We start from the raw sequence: 18,485 nt of genomic DNA, 5'->3' as shown, positions 1-18,485 counted from the left end.
TATTTAATGTCAATTCTTAAGGACCAAGAGCTTTAAAAAGGAGAATTCTAGGCACTGTAGCGTACTCTCAATCTTATGCGCTGCTCTGATCTGACTCTTTATTACAGAAAATGAATCGCTCATTAAAAAGCTGCACCAAATACAAAGACTTCTCTTTGTATTTGGTTAGGTTCTTAAAGAAGACGGTTTATTACAATATTACTTTTAAATAATTACTAGGAAAGTTTATTCATTCATTTCTTGTATTTCTTTTTGTTCTAAAACTTTGTAGGGTAGTTAGTTTAGTTTTAAATAAATAGTCGTATTGAAAAGAACGAATTAGTAAAAGTCATCCCAGAAATTATTTAAGTGATATTCATACGTAAATTACTATAAGTGTATTGTATAGTGTGGAAATGGATTAAGAACGTAAGAGACAGTGTTTATTAATTCACCCCATAATTAAAAAAAATGTGAATAAATACGAAAAACGTTACATTGTTGTCGGGTGTGTGGTATTGTAAATAAATAGTGACATAAATATGGCCAAGAAAATGACCTGAAAGTGACGGAAGTGGCTCTGGTTAGTGACGGATTTGATCCAGGAGCTTATCTATTCATCGACGAGTCTTCCACCTTGATTTCGTCAATTTCTGCTAAAAAGAAGCATCAATATATCTTTGACTATTATAATAAAAAAAATTTTATATAAAAAGATATACGAACAGATGAGTATGAAAACCAACTTGATCCTAAAGATATTTGAAATTCAATTCATTTCATCTTTTGTCACTAAAAAGATCAGTGATTATCAATGTGACTGTTCAACTATCAGATCCTAAATTTAGATGCTTAGCCATTCATAAAGCAAACACTGCATTGAAAGAAAATAATTATCTGAAAAACAATTACATAATATATTCATGAAAAAGATGTATACATACTAAAATCAATAAAGAAACAAAACAGAAACTAAACCTCAAAACATGAAACATTTTTTGTTACAACATTTACAAAGACTTTTCCAAAAACTATCGAAATTTTTTCAATAAATATGATATTAGTATTTGTGCAGTAGCGGTTTGAAACGAACGTGTTTTTTTCACTATGTGTGACGAAAAACAACGTATGAATCTAAATTTTTTCGTTAAATTGGAAAAAACCCCTACTGAGTGCCTGCTATAAATTGTTGCAATAGACTTATGCGAACAATTCTCTATCTCGTGCGCGTGTTTTTGAGTGAACGAGCACTGAAAATGACCAGCGCACAGGTCACCCTGTGATTGTTTCAACTCCAGAAACAGTAACCAAAATCAACCAAATTGCACGTACTCATCCTCGAATAAGCATCTGGATGATTGCCGAGGCTGTAAACGCCGATAATGAAACGGTTAGAAAAAAAGTCTGTGCAAAGTTGGTGCCAAAAAATCTGACTCTTGACCAAAAGCTCTCGCGTCAACGGGTCTGCTCAGATTTTCTTGAAAGGTTAGAAAAAGATCTGCTTTAAAAGGGATCTGATTTGAGTCGATGGAAGCGGTAAAGCAAAAAATGGCAGAGCTCCTAAAGGTCCATACCAAAGAAGACTTGCAACACTGCTTCGATCAATGGAAAAATCGTATGGAAAGGTATGTGGTGGTGAGGGGAGGGTAGTATATTGAAGGGGAGCATTCGAATGTAGAATAATTTTTATAATAAAACCCTTTTTCGTAACCAGTCTCGTTATTTAATGGCCAGACCTCGGCCGCTACATATTTTTGAGATGTAAAAACTGAGGAAAAATAAATTTTTCTTGTTATAACTATTATGATTTTGATATTTATGATTTGGGTGATCTATTGAATGATATAATCAAGCAATTTGTCAGTGCCAAGTCAAATTTTGATAAAGGCACGTCAATTTATATATGTTATTTTAAACTGATTTCCACAGAAGCGAGATTTTAGTACAAGACGACACATCAGGAAAAATATGAAAAGGTTTATGATGTAAAAATAAATTTCAAATAGAGAAAAAATTCTAAAGTATTGTTGGAACCTGTTTAAATCATGCATTAAATTCTTAAGAAAATTGTAGTAATACAGAGACTCAATTCATTCCGGTCACACTCACAATCAAAGCTGGAAAAATTCAGCGCTTTGAAACCCACTAGTAAAACCCCAAATTCCTGAGTTAGACAATACTTTTTCCACAACAAATGTGTAGAGAAAAATTCATAGAGGACTGAAAAGAAGGAAAATTAATACATGAATCATCTAAATACTCACTAGATATATTCTAAATCTTTTATCTACATCTACTAAAGAGTTTTATGGATACTTATCGATATATGAGGGTATATACTTTACCTCATTATTAATGACATGTTTACTTTTTTTTGCTTTTCATAAAACTGGCCATATATGAAAAAATCAACCCATTCAAATAGTATCCATTGATCTTAAGAGAATACTCATCATTTAGATGATAATACTGAACCACTTACTCTGTGAATGGGCAAAATCTTCCTTTACAATCAAAACCATTCAAAAGCTCCATATCTTTATCACTCAAACAAAAGTCCCAAATGTTGAAGTTTGCTTCAATTCTAGATTTAGTGACGGATTTTGGAATAACGATCAAATTTCTTTGAACACCATATCTTAGTAGAAGTTGAGCTGTAGTTTTTGCATATTTGTCGGCGATATTTTTTATTTTCTGGTCTTGCAACAGCTGAGGGTCGTCCGGTTTAGCCCATGGCCTGTCAGGTGAACCCAATGGACTATAAGCCGTTACCACAATATCTTTAGATTTGAGATAATCGATAAGTTTTTGTTGGTTGAGGTAGGGATGAACTTCAATCTGAAATATATTAGCAAAATGAAAAGCTGCAGCAAATAAAATAAATTTTTAAGGGGTTTCTCAATTTTTACATAGCAAATTGGATAATTTGAAAAAAAAATATTTTGAGAACCTTTTCCTCTGATTTTTCTAAAATTGTGTTAGTTTTTGGGATATCTGAATCAACTTGTGGCCTTGCTAATATTTTCTATAATGATTTCGAACAATTTTCATGTTTTCGTTTTTGAGAGAGACGAAAGAAATAAAGACACTGAAACAGATGTACTCAGATATAAATAAATAGTACATTATCAATTATATTTTACATTTGAAAATTAGTATGGGGATTCTGATGGTACATAAGATTTATTAGAACCAACTTATAATTGAAAGGGTTAGAATACAAAAATACCTATTTTTGATAAGATTAAATATATTCGCATACTAGATGTGAATATTTCTACTATTAGAATACAATGAGATTTACACTTTGGCAAATATAGGAATGAATGTGAAATAGCCACTTCGTCAATGCGCGTTACTAGATGATGGTAGTAAGGATTAGTACGGTCCCTTAAGCAGGTATACTTGACTACTATTGTCAGTTCTATTGTGTCTGTTAAATAATGAAGAGCACCCACTTTCATTGTTTTTACTGGGTACCGAGATAAAATATATATTTTATTCTGGAGTACAGAATTTGGTACTTTGACTATTTACCGTACTAATTCACCAAGGGCATAATACCCTCTTTGTACTTTGTCATCCGTTCCAAAAAGATACGGCATAATTTGCGAAAATCATTTTTAGTATTGGATTTAACCGAAAATTCTATTATTACCACCACATGATCGTAAAGACTTGAATTAAAGACAATACAATTGATGGATTCTGGATAATACGAAGACAAGACATAGTTTATAGTACTAGAACTGGTCTTAGTTATACTAGTTAGTGCCGTTATATGCATGACCATACCAAAAGAATCAAAAATTGACTGAAGACATTCTTGACCAGCACACACACTGGAATAATCAATATTGAGGTCGCCTCATAGAGTCAGTTTGCTTTTAGAAGTAAGGACTCCAGTAAGGTCAGTAGTTCTGTAAATACAAACAATATAGAGGTCATAAGCCTTGTGACACACGATAGAAAATTAGAATACTTTTTCAGATATTATATCATTGAATTATAGTAAGTAGTAACTCCATGAGATAAATTTTATTACTGCTATTGAATCTGGGTACTGTGGTAGTTTGTGACAAGAAGAGGCTCATTATTATTCAACCAATGTTCAGTGAAGGCAACAATTTCTGGAAAATTAAGCTTCTCTAGTAAAAGATGAAGTTCATCTGTTTTGTGTATATGCTATCGTTCAGTCTTTCAGAGGGTACTTGCTTCTTTGATCGCGTCATTTTAACTAAAATCAGTTCAGAATGCAAGTTTTAAAGTAGAAATTTCTGTAATGTCTGTTTGGAAACAAGGCACCACGTCACAGATCGATAAAATCCATATTCAACTTCAACGAATTGCACTTCCAACCACTTCACCACCCAGTTGTTTAATCGAATCTAGTGTTCAGATATTTACAGACTTCGAAAGGAAAAGAGATTTAACTCCATTAAAAATCATTGGTTAAATAATGACAAACCGTTCTACAGAAAAAGGTTGGAGGAACGTATATGAATATTTTCATGAATATAGTCAGATTTTTAGGAAGGAAATAATGTGTAACGGACAAAAATACAAAATTAGAGTCGTGTCTTAAGTTCTAGAAAGAAAATACTACAATCAATAATTGATGATTGAAACTACAATAAAATATTATAATATACTTATTATTCGAAATGTATCCTTATGAGATAAAAATCATTAATGACAGCAGTTTTACTAAAATCGATAGAGTCGATATACAACTATGAGATAATTTAGGAACTTACTTGATTTGTAACAGGTTTTATAGTGCAGTTTTCCAAAATGCGTGCAGTCTGACGTTTATTGAAGTTAGAAATACCAATTGACTTAGTGAGTCCTTTCTTAACCAAGTCTTCCATTGCTTTCCACGTATCAACGTAGTCAACATCGCTGTAAGCAGTTGTACCATCGCTATTTTTGGGAAATAAATCGTCACCTTCCTAATAAAAAAAAAATAGTAGAAAATATTGGGTTTGGAAATTATATGAATTTATTGAAAATGTTTTGATGAATAGATAAGATATAAACAATGCCTTTTGGTCACATATAACATGAATTATGTTTACATTTAGACAACAAAATGTACATGATTCGATGTTTCATTATGTGTTTCGACTACGGTTAAAAGTCTTTACGGTAAACTTCTGAGCTCAATATATGAGAAACGCTCATTTCAGCGATGCTTCATTCTTTTTAAGGCGGCTTGACATAATGCAATACAAAGTGCAATAAATTCCATGCAAGTCTCTGTAAACAGTAAAAATGAAGAAATTCCTAACCCCAAATTTTTACTAATATTTTGTACATAGTTTAACAATGAAAATAACGAAGCTGAATTACGAAAGTCAGCTGATTTGTTCAGTCAAAAGTAACTAGATTGCATGCAATAAAAACGACACAAAACCGATAATGTCAAGATCTTGCAAGAAACAATCAGATATATTTCACGTGCAAGTAAAGCTCTAAGATCATGTAAAAGGAAAAAATCGCTGGAGGTCAAATCTGATGAATACAGTGGCAAACAGTTTCTGGTCGGTGAAACCATTTTTGTTTTTATCGAGCAGTTTCGCTTTCTACCATCCACTGATTTAATTATTTTTTCATTTCAAGAGTCTAGTAGTGGATCCAGGTTCCATCTACAGTATAAATCAACCAACCAACTTTTATTGATTGAACCTGGTCTCTTACGCAATCATAATTTTCAATGATTCAGTATATTATAAATGCGTATTTTTGATATGCCGATGGCTTTTCTTTCTCTGATAACCTGACGGCCGTAATGTACTATTTGGTAAACTTTTCCAATGATATCGCTGGTTGTCGCAGTCTTTGGCAGTCTTGAACGCTTGTTATCAGTCACGCTGACACGGCCCAAAAAATTACGGTTATAAATATTGACAAAGAGTCTCAGTGCATAGTGTCTTTTTTCATTCATAATCCGGTCAATTTAGACATTCGAAGTTACATAAATTCTCATCAAACTGTCAATCGGTAGTATTGTTTAAAATACAATTGAACATAGAATTTGAATGTTCCCCATCATTTCCGTGCATAGAAAAAATTTTATTCAAGGTCAAAGGTCAAAAAAATGAGTTTTTTGCAATTTTCAGCAAAACAGAGAGTTATCTACAAAAAACGTATCAATATTTTTTTTCCTACAAGCCACTGTTTCTGAGATATAATGATTCAAAAAGTTGTCGTATATAATAGTTTCACCAATATATTTTCAGCAGTAAACTGTTCTTACAACATTGAAATGAAACGAGAGTTGTTGTTAGTATTTATAAGAAATTTCTGTTGACTGGTTGAAACTGTTATAAATTCATCAAATAAATTATCGTTTGACGAAGATGCTGCTAAAGTTCTACGATGTTATTCTGCAGTAAATCTGCAATAAAACGTCAAAAATTGACAGTTGATTACCAAAAACTTGTCAGAGCTACTTGCAACACCGAATTAGTGAAATTCACTAATTTAGTGCAAGCGGGTAGTTCAGGAATGTTTACGTACAGGTTAGTACGTCTCTCTAATTTACATTCCCAATACATTCGATAATAGTTATTGTATCATACTGTATATAACATGTTTATATCGATTTTTTATCAATATTTTCATCGTTTGTTAAACGTTCCATTTATTATATTGTCGAAAGTCAGAAGGTTCTAGTTGTTCCAGATCAAGTAAATCAAGATCAATCGAGAAGTTTTCCGATTTTCCTTCAGGATTTTATGAATGAAGAATCAATTTTCTTCTATATTCTAAGGTCCTAGATCTTTTTGGTCCTTCCAGACCGTATCTTGGCTCGAAATTCTAGTAAAATGTCATAAATATAAACAGGAACGGACTTGAAATAAATTATTGATGAACTGAGTTTTTATTGATATTTTAATGTTCTAGATGTTTCCGGTTTTAGTATTTTTTCAACAAAATTAGTGATTTTTTTATAAATCTTTTAACGTCATTTATCAAACGTAATTAGAAACTGAAAATATATTTAATGATTTTTCCATTAAAAACTTTTCATTAAATATTCCTCAAACTTTTACAACGATTAATTAGTTTTAGCATTGACTATATGAAAACTACTATTATGGTATTTAGTCCCTTTTTTTCGTAATTCTTTTCATTTTACCAGTGAATTTTTATTGAACAGAACTCAAATCTTATCGCCTATACAAATAAATTCACTTAATTAAGATCCTAACAAGTAACTTTGTATTTTATGCAAAATCACATAAAAATATAAAACAATCAAAATGTTGAATCAATAAATATATACCTTCAGGGCAAACGGCCAATGAATTAAGTAAAGATCCAAATATTCCAAACCCAGATTTTTCAATGTGGTACGAATGGCAGATTCTACCAAATCTGGTCTATGCATTGTGTTCCATAATTTACTGGTAATATATATATCTTCACGTTTCACCGTTCCATCGTTGAATTTAGCTTTCAAACCTTCACCAACTTCGGCTTCATTTCCATAAATATGAGCACAGTCGATATGAGGGTAACCAATATCGATGGCATCTTTAACTGCTTGAGTAACTGCTCCAGGAGCGGACTAAAAAATATATTTTTGTAAAACAAAAAGTGGAAAATAAACTATAATATTATTAATAGAGCTCCATTTTATTTTGATTAAAAATTATACACAATAAAAGACTGTGCTGGGTTTCTCAAAAACAAAAACAGTTTCGTTCAGTTTTTTGGAAACGCCACTGTACAACTGTTTTTTTATTAGTCTTGGTTCTAAATGAAAATGAATTGAATTCATCTTATGTATCGTTCTCCACATAGAAAACAAAAATAAAAAAATGTATTTTAGTATAAATTTGAAATTTTTAAGTAACAACATTTTAAATTACGCGGCAAAAACGATTTTTGTAAAAGTTTTTTGAAATCCTAGCTGTATTCATTATTTAGAAACACCCTCTCAGAAAGTTTTGACCCTTTACTTCTGACGTAAAACCCATATTTTTCTGGAGAAATTCTTTCGTCAAAAAAATCGGTAATATCAATTTTTTATTTCTTTGGGAAGTAACAGCCACGTAATTATTTTGTTAAGATCATCCTGGAGAATGATCTACTTCATTACAGAAGTTATAAATATAACTTGAATGAGAATTTCATCAATTTTAAGAAGACACGCGGAAAAGAAGGAAAAATTAGTTAAAATTTCGTACTTTAATGTTTGTCTCCACGATGATTTTCAATAAAGTTTTTTTCCGGTACAGTATTCAATCGCGTTTTGTGAAAAAATTACTAATTATACGCAAAAACGATAGGATATAATTTTGGTATTAATTGACCTCTTATACCATGAAAACAGTTTCTTTTTAAGGCTTTTAGTATTATTATTTATATTCAGTATCCTTTCACCTTTTCGGTAAACTATTTTTTCTCTCAAAATGCATCTTATGAAGAAAGTCAGTAACAATTTTCAAACACTTTTCCACTCCACTATAAGATAATTAATTAAAATTAATCATCGACATATTTCGAGTGTTTTCTTTCTATTGTCAATTTAGTTAAAATGAATTTATGGGTAACTTTAGGAACGTGCCCTGTATACAAGAATACAGTTATAATTTAGAATATAATCCATCTGGTAATATCGCAAATATTGGAAATATTACGTCAGCTAAATATCATTGACCTAAATAAACAATAATATTAAAATTTTCCACAATCAAGATCAATTGTGATATAAATGGAACTTTTTGAACAGGAAATCCTAATAACTTTATGATTGTGTCATTCATACTATAATATAGTTCTTCAATATAAAATGTTCAATCCTCGTATAAAATTCGGTAAACATCTAACAAATCTTCAGTCCATGTGGACTCATCATCTCCACTGTTTACCAATGAAAACATCGATTCGTAATCATAAATGCATTTTTATTGATCGATACTGTATGTACACATTTTTTTCGTAATATTCCTGCGAGAAACTCTGCAATAAGCATTGGCGTGTCTAGGTGAGATTCATTTAATCTATAAATTTCTTTAAATAAATAGAAATATGGCTTTCTTTAGACCAGCGGTTCTTAATCTATGGGTCGCGACCCAAAATTGGGTCGCGAAGCATATTTCTTGGGTCGTGCTGAGTCGAACCAAAAAAGTTAGTAATACACCAAATAATAAGCAATACAAACACCACCTAGAAGAGTTATTCCCTAATACAATGTTTCGACGGTGCAGCTGCCATGACAGCATCTCAAAAGGGATTTTCGACGAGAACAAAACAAATGAATCCACAAATTTTATCGATTCATTGTTTGTTACATAGACAAAATCTTGCTTCAAAAAAATTATCACCCGAATTATGTATCGTTTTGGATGAAATTGTTGCGGTAGTCAATTTTATCAAATCAAAAGATCTTAACTTTAGAATTTTCCGCGAACTGTGTTTTGAATTTGGTGCAGAATACAGAAGTTTTTTGAGAGAAAAGGAACACCCATTAGCATCTAAATTCTCCGAGTTGAAGTGGATTACTCAAGATGCTTATTTGTCAGATATTTTATTTGAAATAAATAATCTAAATACATCTATGCAAGGACGTAATCATAATATTATTGAAGTTACTGAAAAAATTACAGGTTTTAAAAATAAACTCAAATTATGGAGAAATAAGGTTGAAGTAAAGAAACTTGCTTCATTCCCGACTCTTAATTTACTTGTTGAAGACAATAATATTGATATCACAGATTTTGAAATACAGAAAATTATTATTAATTATTTGGAAAAATTAATAGCAGACTTTGATCGATGTTTTCAAATATAATTGGGTTCGAATGCCATTTAATTTTGATGTAAGTGGAATTTGTTAATATTAATCAATTTCAAGAACAATTAATAGAAATACAAAGTGACCAAGAACTTCGATACAATTTCTACAAAAACACTGAATTTTAATGTGCTTTCTGGTTAAAATTAAAAACCGAAAAGCCAATAATTGTTAAAGAATTGGGTCGCGACATGAACATATTTCTCAAATTTGGGTCGCGACTTAAAAAGGTTAAGAACCACTGCTATAAATCACAAAAAAAATTGCAAATTCTCATTTTTTACCTAACTTATTAATTGTTGAAGCTGTCACGTCCTACGAAAAACCATTTTGAAGGCAATTTTCAGGGCTACAATCCTATGTATGAAGGGCTTGAGACTCTCACATTTTATTGATAAAGGGTCAAACGGCTGTGGATAAGCAATTCTCGCACTATAGTGATAGATTAATTTGGTTATAACTTCGTCAATTTTTATACTACAAAAAAAAATAAAGAAAAAGCAAAATAATCGTCATAAAAAATGCTTCAATTTGATTGTTTATTTGGTTTTGTATCTCTTATAGTTATGGAGAAAAAATGAGCAAAAAATCAAAAAAAGTGCACATTTTTTCAAAATTATGCATTTCTAATCAGCCAAACTTTCAGATGTAGTAAAAACATTAAAATAAAGTATTGGTACAATGAATAAGTTTAATTTTGATTTTCAATGAAATAGCATTAGTTTTAGTGCAATTTTTTTTATCTTTAACTATTTTACATCATATCTCATTGAAATATCATTCGAAACTACTTTTATCAATAGTCGTTTGAAAGGTCTTTTTAAGCTCCTTAAAAAGTATTCTATGACTTTTTGTTGAAAAATGTACCGTTTTCCCGTTGTTTTAGATTAAATGCTCAATTACGTAAAAAAAAGCAAAAAACTTACTTTAGGTAGAACATTAAGATATTAAAATATACATTAATTTCTTTGTTTATTTATATGCTTCACTTTATTCGATAAAATGCATTATTACATAGTTATACGTAAAAAACTATTGAAAATGCGGTTTTTGACGAAAAATCGTACTTTTCAATTGCGAATAACTCAAAAACTATTGATCTGGTGAAAAAACTTTATATGAAATTTTTTACTTTAAATTTGCTGAGCTTTTTGGATATACATCATATGGCAAAATTTCAAATAAATCGGAACTGCATTAAAGAATTCGGAGGGGAAATGCTTGAATACCTGGCCTATAACTCGGTATAACATGAAAAATAAGAGTAATCCAAATTCGTTATAAAATACAGGGGCTTAAAGACAGTTTCAAAATATAGACCTTTAAAAAATATTTTTCTCATCGTTTGATATCTCTTAAAATAATTCATACCGAAGTTTAAAGACTGGTACATCCTTTATATAAGAAAATAATAGCCTATATCAGATGCCATTTTGAAAGTAATTTTTTGAACTAGGTACATAAATGTTATATTTTGGCACACCCCACAACGATCATCATGAAACTATATACATAGATCTATACATACTACTATACACCTATTTTAAGCGGAAACATTTATTTCCGAAGATACCGGAAGTGGCCATTATCTCAGGAAAGTTCACATATATCGAACCATGGATAACTTTGATCGATAGATCTCATCAAGATCTATCTGTGTGTAAAAAATCATGATGATTGATGCATACGCTGAGGAGTTTCTGTGAACAAAGTATGCAAATGCATCATTTTTATAGAAAAATCAATAGATAAAATGAAAATTTAGTAATTTTTTGAGTTAGGTTAAATTAGGTTAGGTTATAGACTGAAATAAAGGTGAACAAAAATAATTTCCGCTATCAGAAACACATTTTTTCCTTTGTAATTGACCCACTCATGAGAATTATGCTTCCTTGAGCGACGTGCTTTTTTATTAGAGGAATCAAGACTTCAGAAGTTCCTTCATTATCTGGGCAAGCTTAAAATCTGATTTCTTCCGATCCATTAGCAATTATGCCAAGCAGCCAGTGTCCATCCAATTGCCGACCTCTATGATATTCTCGATGAATAGTCTGCAATAGATGCATTTGCAAACCTTTTTTACAGAAACTCTTCAGCGTACACGTCAATCATCATGACTCGATATCTGTTAACCTTCCTGAAATAATGGCCACTTCCGGTATCTCCGGAAGTAAATTTTTCCACTAAAATAGATATTTTTCTAGGATGAATACATAGTTATTGAAAGCTTGGAATATATATTGGATAGAGGACTCGAAGTCAATCAATAATAAATTCAATAGTTGTAATATTTTTAACGTTTTCTACACGTTGATTAGCAACAATTTTAGTAAATGCAAGAGAGGACATTATTTACCCTAAAGTGCCATAGATCATGGCAAACTATCACGGAAGCAGAAGGTTAAATAAAATGAACTTTTCAACTCTTATTGAAACATCAATTTCTACAATTAATAAAACAGAAAATTTAGTATAAACAAATAACATGTTCATTAATTTTAGTATTTAACTTTTAGAAGATACTTCAATGTTTTGCTAACCATATAAATAAATATTCAATTACATTACTTGCGTTAGCTAGCTACTAATTTATGCAGTAAATGGAAATTCTAGAAGGTTAAACAAAAAAACAATTATGAGAATACAAAGCTAATTATGAAAATGGTTAATTAGAAAATGTGAGGATTGTCAGTAGTTTCCTTTAATTTATAGGTACTGTATTTTATTTAAACGATGTGAACTCTTATTGAAAGTGATCTATTATACGTAATATAAATTTTATAAATTTAACGAACAACCATATAAAAGTGTATACAAACGTCAGAAACTATCAATCAATAATAAAAGTTTTCATGATTACTGAAATATTATTCCATGTTAAAAAAACTTTGTTAGTTATATAAAAATGTTAATATAAAGTTAGTAACCTAATCGCTTCTGTGAAATTTTTCCAAAACCAAAGTTTGTATCCAGACATTTGCACGTACCGTATCAATAATTACTGTATGGCTGTGAAACTTTTGCTACCAGAGAATATTCAGAGATGTCAAGGAAGAGAGGGGAACTTTAAAATTAATGGTATTTTTCAAAACTACAAGAATTTATTTTCCAAAATTTCGGAATAATATATTTTAATAACTTTTCCTAATACTATTTACATACTACGAGGGTTGCTACTTAGTTTTGAGACAAATCTGGCATTGCCTACATGAAGTTGGAGATTTTTAAAGTTGCGCGTACAAAAAATGTGCTGTCATATGATTGCTAGATTAAAAATAAATTGCGAGGTTAACGTCAATCGGAATGGAAAAAATGCTTCGACAATTGTTTCAAACGCATACAAAAGTTTATTGATCTTAGTTAAGATTATTTTGAACAACAATAAAGCTATATCCAATTATAAATATTGGTTTTTATTTGTCTCTCTCAAAACTCAAATAGCTACTCTGGTGCAAAGCCCGCTTATTAAAAAAATAATTCAAAGAAAAAAGCAGAATAAATTCTAAAAACAATTAATTCATAATAAACATTAATTTATTAGTAACATTTAGTCTGCTGTCAATATGTTTACGTGGACGTAATTGTCGGCCTTTCTTTTAAAAAATGAACCTAATTTTTTATACCCTAAATTCATACTTTTTGCTCGAAATTTCTGTCAATAAATCTTTTGTTCAATGGCATCTAGCGGAGTATTATTAATGACTTTTTAAGCTATATTTAAAACTACCTTAAAAATTTCAAAAACTTCTATAATCTGACAGTCTGGTCACAACTGTAAGATTTATTGTAGACTGACCGTTCTCAATGTCTTACTTAAGCGTTCCATATGTCCCTTAGACACTTGAACTTCCATTAACTTAGAAAAGTACTTATTTTCTTAATGTTACGCGACGACCATATATATAATTAATTATAACCTTTGTATACAATAGAATCTGTATTTAAGAGAGAATTAACTGGCATACATGGTCAGATATAATAGTAACCGAGAACGGTAGTCAAATTATTTGAAAGAACTTTATTTATATTTTTTGTCAATAGTTTTTCAAAGTTGAGAATTAAGTTATTTAACTCGTGAAAAATATTTCCCATAGCAAATATGAAATAAAATTAGTTCTCAAGAATTCAGTAATTTTCAACGTAGTTTTAAACAAATATCAAATTTTCTATAACTTTATTTCCTGTTAATTGAATTCCGTATAGTTCTTACAGGATCAATTGCAAATTAAAAAAACTCTTGCCGACAATTTTGTTTTAACTACCATAGCCGTAAATACTTTTAAAAATTATTAAACACCTCGTTAACTTGCTACAACTAAATATTAAATTATAAAACGTAAATGGACGAGTAAATTGTACCTGCCTGTAAGGGAGTTTGGTTTAAACAAGGTACCAGACGTGAACTGAGCCCTTTTTGTACCCCAAATGTATTTAAAATGAGTTGCTGTTTTTGTATATCTAAACCTTTATTATTAAATTCATACCTGTCTTTGTTCTCACTACACTGTGCAATTTAATTGTCTTCATTCGCCCATGGTCTAAAGCAGTGGTTCTTAACCTTTTTAAGCCGCGACGCAAATTTGAGAAATATGTTCATGTCGCGACCCAAAAAAGTCAAATTTTTTTCATTGCTTTATTTTAGATCGTATTTTTAAAAAATCTTCAATCCTATGATGATGATTTTTTTAACTTACAAATTTTTTTATTTTATTAATAATAAAGATAAACAAAAGTTCTTTCGATCCAAGGAAAATTTAATTAATAATCAAGAGTTTTTTATAACTTTTATTGACCAAATTAAAATATATTTATAAATTTTTGAAAATAATTGACATTTTAACTTATTCCTAAAAAAAAAAGAAATATCAATACATATGTTACCTAAGTCTTATATCTTCGGAAATAAATGTTTCCGCTTAAAATAGGTGTATAGTAGTATGTATAGATCTATGTATATAGTTTCATGATGATCGTTATGGGGTGTGCCAAAATATAACATTTATATACCTAGTTCAAAAAATTACTTTCAAAATGGTATCTGATATAGGCTATTATTTTGTTATATACAGGATGTACCAGTCTTTAAACTTAGGTATGAATTATTTTAAGAGATATCAAACGATGAGAAAAATATTTTTTAAAGGTCTATATTTTGAAACCGTCTTCAAGCCCCTGTATATTATAACGAATTTGGATTACTCTTCTTTTTCAAAGTTTTTGATATTAGGTTCTGTTATGTTATACCGAGTTATAGGCCAGGTATTCAAGCATTTCCCCTCCGAATTCTTTAATGCAGTTCCGATTTATTTGAAATTTTGCCATATGATGTATATCCAAAAAGCTCAGCAAATTAAAAGTAAAAAATTTCATATAAAGTTTTTTCACCAGATCAATAGTTTTTGAGTTATACGCAATTGAAAAGTACGATTTTTCGTCAAAAACCGCATTTTCAATAGTTTTTTACGTATAACTATGTAATAATGCATTTTATCGAATAAAGTGAAGCATATAAATAAACAAAAAAATTAATGTATATTTTAATATCTTAATGTTCTACCTAAAGTAAGTTTTTTGCTTTTTTTACGTAATTGAGCATTTAATCTAAAACAACGGGAAAACGGTACATTTTTCAACAAAAAGTCATAGAATACTTTTTAAAGACCTTTCAAACGACTATTGATAAAAGTAGTTTCGAATGATATTTCAATGAGATATGATGTAAAATAGTTAAAGATAAAAAAATTGCACTAAAACTAATGCTATTTCATTGAAAATCAAAATTAAACTTATTCCTTGTACCAATACTTTATTTTAATGTTTTTTACTACATCTGAAAGTTTGGCTGATTAGAAATGCATAATTTTGAAAAAATGTGCACTTTTTTTGATTTTTTGCTCATTTTTTCTCCATAACTATAAGAAATACAAAACCAAATAAACAATCAAATTGAAGCATTTTTTATGACGATTATTTTGCTTTTTCTTTATTTTTTTGTAGTATAAAAATTGACGAAGTTATAACCAAATTAATCTATCACTATAGTGCGAGAATTGCTTATCCACAGCCGTTTGACCCTTTATTAATAAAATGTGAGAGTCTCAAGTCCTTTTAACATACATAGGATTGTAGCCCTGAAAATTACCTTCAAAATGGTTTTTCGTAGGACGTGACAGCTTCAACAATTAATAAGTTAGGTAAAAAATAAGAATTTGCAATTTTTTTTGTGATTTATAGCAGTGGTTCTTAACCTTTTTAAGTCGCGACCCAAATTTGAGAAATATGTTCATGTCGCGACCCAATCTTTAACAATTATTGGCTTTTCGGCTTTTAAGTTAAGAGCTTTTGATTTGATAAAATTGACTACCGCAACAATTTCATCCAAAACGATACATAATTCGGGTGATAATTTTTTTGAAGCAAGATTTTGTCTATGTAACAAACAATGAATCGATAAAATTTGTGGATTCATTTGTTTTGTTCTCGTCGAAAATCCCTTTTGAGATGCTGTCATGGCAGCTGCACCGTCGAAACTTTGTATTAGGGAATAACTCTTCTAGGTGGTGTTTGTATTGCTTATTATTTGGTGTATTACTAACTTTTTTGGTTCGACTCAGCACGACCCAAGAAATATGCCTCGCGACCCAATTTTGGGTCGCGACCCATAGGTTAAGAACCGCTGATTTATAGGATTCAAAGTTTCAAATTTTTATTTTTTATCAAATGGGCTAATAGGGTATAGACAATTAAAAATTACTCCAAGTAGAGACGAGAAACTTTAATACCAAAAAGAATGCAAAAAGCAAAATCTAAAAGTTGGCAGTCATTAGATTTATTTTCATTTCATTCTCTGCAAAGGGGTAGTTTTCAAGAGTTGAATAATAAAAGTTAATAACAAATAAAATTTTATCAAAATTCTATGAATTTTTCACAGTAAAAATGAAATTGCAATGTTTTATATCATTAAAAGATTTTTTCCTATATTATTTTCGTCAGAAGGGTAGCTTTTAAAGATTTTTAAGGGTTGATATCTCAAAATATATGAATTTTCTATTATACAATATGTTAAGATATTTATGCTGCATAAACGAAAAACATTTGAATTGAAAAAAAAGTAGTAAAAACTATAATATTGATATTTTTTGATAAGGGATGGTTTTCACCCCTTAAAAACAATTTGCACACCTTGTGACCATGTAGATTTTGATATGGAGGGTAAGATGACGTTAATTCTTAATTTTCAGGAAATTCGGAGCTGTATTAAAGAATTTGGAGGGTTGACACCATTTTGTGCTTGAATGCCTACAAACATGGAAATCGTATATGAATCAATAATCTCCGTGTGTTAAAAAAATGTTTCTTTCACTTAGGGTTGCCATCCGTCCTATTTTCCCAGGACATGACCTAGTTTTTGTGGTGTCCTGGGACGTCCTGAATTAGATTTTATAGCAGCGTCCTAAGTTTTCAAATTTTAAAATTCGCGCGCCTCTTGCCTTAGGCATAAAGAGCTATCCAGCCAGATTACCATTTAGTTGTAACTATATGTTATAGTATCTAATATCTAACAGTTATAGTCTATAACTTACCTAAGTTTCAAAAATTTTATTCAGTTGAGGAAATAGAAGATAGTCGGACGGAGCCAAATCTGGTGGATAAGGGAGGTGTTCTAGTAATTCAAATGTTTTCCACGGCAACATGAGATTTGTGTGCAGGGGCGTGGTCATGCAAAAGCAAAACACCTTTGGATAGCTTTCGCGTCTTTTCTCTTTAAATTTTTCCTGTAGAGTGGTCAGTAATGTTGAATGGTAATCTCCAGTTATTGTTCTACCCTTATCCAAAAAATCAATCATGATTACTTCATGGCAACCTCAAAAAACTGAAGCAAGAACTTTTCCAGCAGATTTTTGGACACGAAACTTCTTAGGTCTTGGAGAACCAGAGTGTCCATCCATTGTTGCTTTGTTTCTGGATCGTAGAAATGTACCACAGATTCATCCATACTAACAATTCGGTTTAAGAAGTCTACATCGTTTTTAAATCGAGCACAGATCGAACGCGGTGCTTCTACCCTTGCACGCTTTTGGTCAACATCCAAACATTCAAGGATCCATTTTGCAACAATTTTTCTCATGTCTAAATTGACGTGAACTATATAATAAACGCGTTCATATGAAATATTCAGTGCTTCAGATATCCGTTTTAACCCAATTCGACAATCTGATAAAATCATGTCATGAACTGCATCGAAATTATCGGGGACTACTAGTCTTATCGATCGGTCATCATCTTCAACGGAAAATTTACCTATTTTGTAGCTTGTAGTCCAATTTTTCACGGTCGCATACGAAGGACATTGTTCACCAATGGAATTAAGCATATCTTCGTAAATATGCTTACCTCTTGACCCTTTTAAATACAGGTACTTGATGATGGTTCGATACTCTAATTTTTCGATTTTCACAATTTCAGTGGACATCTTTTTTCTTTTATTTTATTACGTAATTCTGGTTCACTTTTTTGATGTCAAACTTGACACTGATACCTCTAATAAGTTATTTTTCCTTGCTATGGTAACGCAATATTTTTTTATGTATGGAACTGGTATAGCTAACTAGATATCAATACATATTCGTAGCATCTAACATAAATTAGAAACCGATCATTAAGGAATTCACTAAAATGAAAAGTAGAAAATTTCTTT

The 18,485-nt window shown here is 30.4% G+C and overlaps 1 protein-coding gene across 1 annotated transcript in view; it reads right to left on the bottom strand.

Annotated features, from left to right (window-relative positions):
• Positions 1-18,485, bottom strand: part of LOC130452664 (aldo-keto reductase family 1 member B1-like) — a 32,006-nt gene that overhangs the window by 483 nt on the left and 13,038 nt on the right. The window contains exons 2-4 of the mRNA XM_056792035.1: positions 7,271-7,555; positions 4,737-4,931; positions 2,462-2,817 (exon numbers count right to left, since the gene is read on the bottom strand). Coding sequence (XP_056648013.1) covers positions 2,462-2,817; positions 4,737-4,931; positions 7,271-7,555 — 836 coding nt within the window. The remainder of the gene's footprint in view (positions 1-2,461; positions 2,818-4,736; positions 4,932-7,270; positions 7,556-18,485) is intronic.

This window comes from Diorhabda sublineata, chromosome 2, assembly GCF_026230105.1.
Source record: "Diorhabda sublineata isolate icDioSubl1.1 chromosome 2, icDioSubl1.1, whole genome shotgun sequence".
Classification (NCBI taxonomy): Eukaryota; Metazoa; Arthropoda; class Insecta; order Coleoptera; family Chrysomelidae; genus Diorhabda; species Diorhabda sublineata.
Note: the sequence above shows the minus strand (reverse complement) of the source record. Positions and strands in the feature narration are given on the sequence as shown.